We start from the raw sequence: 4,018 nt of genomic DNA, 5'->3' as shown, positions 1-4,018 counted from the left end.
AAAGAAAACACACAAAGCATTGGAAAAAACAGCTCAGGTGAGCTCAAGTTCTTTTAAATTCCATATCTACAAAAGAAAAAAGAAATTTTCACGCGAATATGCCATACCGAAAAATTATCTCCGCCAGCCGCACGATAGCCCTACATCATTCGGCGCAAGGGGGTGTGATGATCGGGTCATCTGCCTAAGATGGACAGCTTTATATCCGATCTAGTGGATACCACGATGAACACCATGAGGGGAGCTGAAAAGCCATTCGTCATAGGTCCTCAATAAACATTCGGCTAGTATCAGTGGTTTGTTAGGAGGTCAGGCGCGACCCGCAAAAAGTAAACACATATGGATCTGTTAGTATGACCCTTCAGGCGCTGAGCCAATCCGAAACTGCCGTCTATTGATCGCCCATGCAGCTGCGGAAGTCACATGATGAGGGTTTTTTTTACCCAGAAGTCTGCTTTTGAGTTTGAGATATTTATTTTTGCGATGAATCTTTGGTGTATGGTTGGGTTTCAAAATGTGTTTCGACTCATGGAGTAAGCTGTGGTGAAATTGCGGGAAAGCCTCTATGTTTTTTTTTTCTTCTTCTTCTTTCCCTTGCGTGTGTGTGCTCTGGTGACCCGCAGTTCGCGCGTGTGGGATGTAGATCTTGTAATGGTGGGAAGCTCAGACCTTATGTTAGTATGATGGTAGGATGATTAGGGCTCATCTCTTGGGTTGGGTGACAAAGAGATTTGAATTCCAATAATAATTAGGACAGAGCCCCCGCATATCCAACCCCTAATTCTGAGCAGGACATTCCCCAGGAATGTTTCGGAAGGTCTAGTTAGTACGAGCTGTCAGATTTCATAGAACTTGTTTGCTTATCAGATTCTATCTGTAATATAATCTTGATTGTTGGAGCTATGGTAATTAATTGAGACAAGGTTATACAGTACAATGTATGGTGTCGGTCACTACCCCACAGGTATATGCAAGAAACGTCCTCTGGACGGTTTTCCAGCCTCTTAGGCATATATACACAGCTAGCATCGTACTAGGATCTCTGGGTATTGATCAGAGGTCTTGCGATTGTTCAAATGTGAGTACGTAGGTATCATACCCACATCATCCCATAGCACTCATATCAAACACCAAGACATAGAAACGACTACGGTTAGTCGAAGTCTTGATTGTAATTCTTGAAAATTGGCGATACCAGCCAGGAGGACAATAGATGACCGTACTGCTTGCACATTACTGGAATACTTGTACTACGGCCCTTCCATAGCGCCGTTGTCAGCCCTATTGAGTAGCTGCTGGGTCAAGTTGATTGACGTTCGGTGCAAGGAGAGCAAGGAGATTGAACTATCTCATCAGGCAGCATTCACCTGCTCAAAGTAGCATTCTCACCATGGGTGTGTTGCTCGCTAGACTTGTGGATAGCAGTCAAGAGGTTCTCGGAAAAAGTCCATGTTGATTTCAGAGTTCTGAAGACGTAAGGGATACGGTGGTTCGTTGATAAGGTAGTTAGGTATGAGCCGGACATGCAGGTGACGACATAGCTCAAGGCATTTAGCAAGTTACATAACATACGTGATATAACTATGTGGAATGTACGGGGTGCTATATGGATATATATCCAGCTGACAACAGGCGGCACCGTTTTGGGTGGTATTAATGAGCCGTAAGTAAACATGCGAGAACAAAATAGAAACTGAGCCTCACGCGTTGGTTGATAGCAGCTGAAATCTTGCCCGATGACGAAACTAGTACAAGACGTCTCTATTCGGGGCATACGTGATTCTCTATGGCTGGTTCACCAATGGTCCAGCCACCATAAGCCTGCCATATGTAGTTAGCGGCTCCCGAGTGAACTCTCAGAAACACCAGGGACCGTGGCTAAGTCCGGAAGCAGCCGAGGGCCTAGAACTCAGGGACGAACACAATGAGGCTATACTTGCAGCGTGTTCCTGAACTTCGTGTTCATCGTCGCTGCTTGTTCTTTGAATTGGGTGGTGCTAAGGGCCGAGAGGCCCGGGATATTGGAAACTATTTTCGGAGTAGCGCTTACAGTATCCAATTATAGTTCATCTTTGCCCCTCAGGTAGATTAGCTACTGTCCACTATCAGTACGTACTCATACCACAATCGGTAAACGACCTCGTCTAAGTTCTAACAGGGAGAAACGTAAAGAATATGGCTGCCTGTTAGGAACGTCGGTATTACCGTGTTACCTGGTACAGTATGCATGTGTGTATAATACCTCTACTATGCACTCACCCGAGTTGTACCGGAGGGGTTCGGCAAGCCCGGACCGCAAGTTATGGTTGTCAATTTTCAAGAACTCCGAGGTTCCGAGAATAGAAGCTTCTGTTCTCACACTACAATCATAATAAGATCATCATAGTGTGTCCTAGTCTCCTTGAATCCTGCATTAAATAAAGAATTGACGTCATGCAGTTGTTGATAGGGCACAGCCGCAGTGTGTGGCTGTGAGGTGCTACTGTACTAGTATGTATGGCGGCGGGGATTAGTACATACTATGGTACAGATTACATGCTATTGATGAATGAATTACTACCGAGTCGAGTATGTGGGATCAACTGCACCAGTTAAATGGCAACAAACACGCACTAGTGATACTCTGCTCACTCTCGGCTTTGTATCACTAGACCCGAAGAGGCATTCTTTTCTCCGCCGAGAGCCTTGGGTTCGTAGGCAACCAGCCGAGTAAGACGAGGGGCACCCATCGAATTTTCTCAAAGTTACCAGATGAAGGTAACATTGTGACGATCGTTGGAAGTTTGGCGGGGCATAACTCCATACTGAGATGGTCATCATGATACCGATGCATTACTCAGCCCTGTAAGCACGGGACGCACACATGGCCACAGGTGACAGTGGCACAGCCACCCCGCGCGCTTGATGTGAATCTGTCTTGGAAGCCCGTCGAATTACCTTAATGACACACTAGAGCATAGTGACAGTGTAAGGTTGGTCATTGTGTGGAGTGACAAGTTGACGGGCAGACGCCACTGCCACACAACACACACACACACACAACAGCCTTGCAGTTGACAGTACCCGTACCGAAACCGAAACCGGTATTATTGGGCGCTGGGAACAAGTGGAAACATTGGGGCTTGGCACACGGGGGAGATTCGCCTTGGGCTCATGGTGGGGTCTTTCCCTCTTGTCATCAGCAACTCAGCCCTGTGCTCTTAATAGATCATCCTATCAAGTGGCCAACCCACCTCCTTATAAAAAGGTCCTAACAGCCCCGTTCTCTCGGTCTTAATTCCATACCCATCCATCACTCTTCATCCATTCAAACTTCCTTCATCTTTCACATATCAACTCTACACTACACATCATGTCTGGCTACGATCAGTACAACAACCAGCAGGGCGGCTACTACGGCCAGCAGGGCGGCTACGGTCAGCAGGGTGGCTACCCCCCTCAGGGCGGCTACCAGCAGCAGGGCTACGGACAGTCTTCTGGATACGATCAGGGATACAACCGTAGCGCTAGCTCCGGCTCCGGCGCCGCCAACGACTACTATGGCGGCGGCGGACAGCCCGAGCACCACCAGCAATCCTACGGTGGTCAGCAGCACTATGGCCAGCAGCAAGGATATGGTCAGCAGGGTGGCTACGAAGGGTATGTATCCTCACCAGCATCTTCCTTTACACTACTGGACCAATCAACTAACTTCTCTTCTCACAGACCCGGTGAACAGGCTCCCGGCGGTGCTCAGGACGGTGAACGTGGCCTCGGCGGTGCTCTTGCCGGTGGTCTTGCCGGTGGCTTCGCTGGCCACAAGGCTGATCACGGATTCCTCGGTGCAGTTGGTGGAGCGATCTTGGGTCACATCGCGCAGGACGGCTGGAAGCAGCATAAGGACAAGAAGGAGCAGGAGCAGCAGCAAGAGTATGGCGGCTACGGTGGCAGCCAATATGGCGGCCCCCCCCCCTCTCAGGGTGGATCCGGCGGCAACCCTATGATGGACCAGCTTGGCAGCTTCTTCAACAAGCGGTAA

At 48.7% G+C, this 4,018-nt stretch overlaps 1 protein-coding gene across 1 annotated transcript; it reads left to right on the top strand.

Moving 5' to 3' along the window:
* Positions 1 to 3,352: 3,352 nt before the first annotated feature.
* hel10 (putative high expression lethality protein Hel10) lies at positions 3,353 to 4,018 on the top strand (the record flags this gene model as incomplete). The annotated part of the gene is made up of 2 exons (XM_032072639.1): positions 3,353 to 3,639; positions 3,706 to 4,018. The coding sequence occupies 2 exons, from the start codon at positions 3,353 to 3,355 to the stop codon at positions 4,016 to 4,018; spliced, it is 600 nt and encodes a 199-aa protein (XP_031927152.1).

This window comes from Aspergillus caelatus (assembly GCF_009193585.1).
Source record: "Aspergillus caelatus strain CBS 763.97 unplaced genomic scaffold BDV27scaffold_98, whole genome shotgun sequence".
NCBI classification, from domain to species: Eukaryota; Fungi; Ascomycota; class Eurotiomycetes; order Eurotiales; family Aspergillaceae; genus Aspergillus; species Aspergillus caelatus.
This window is presented reverse-complemented; position numbering and strand designations above follow the sequence as displayed.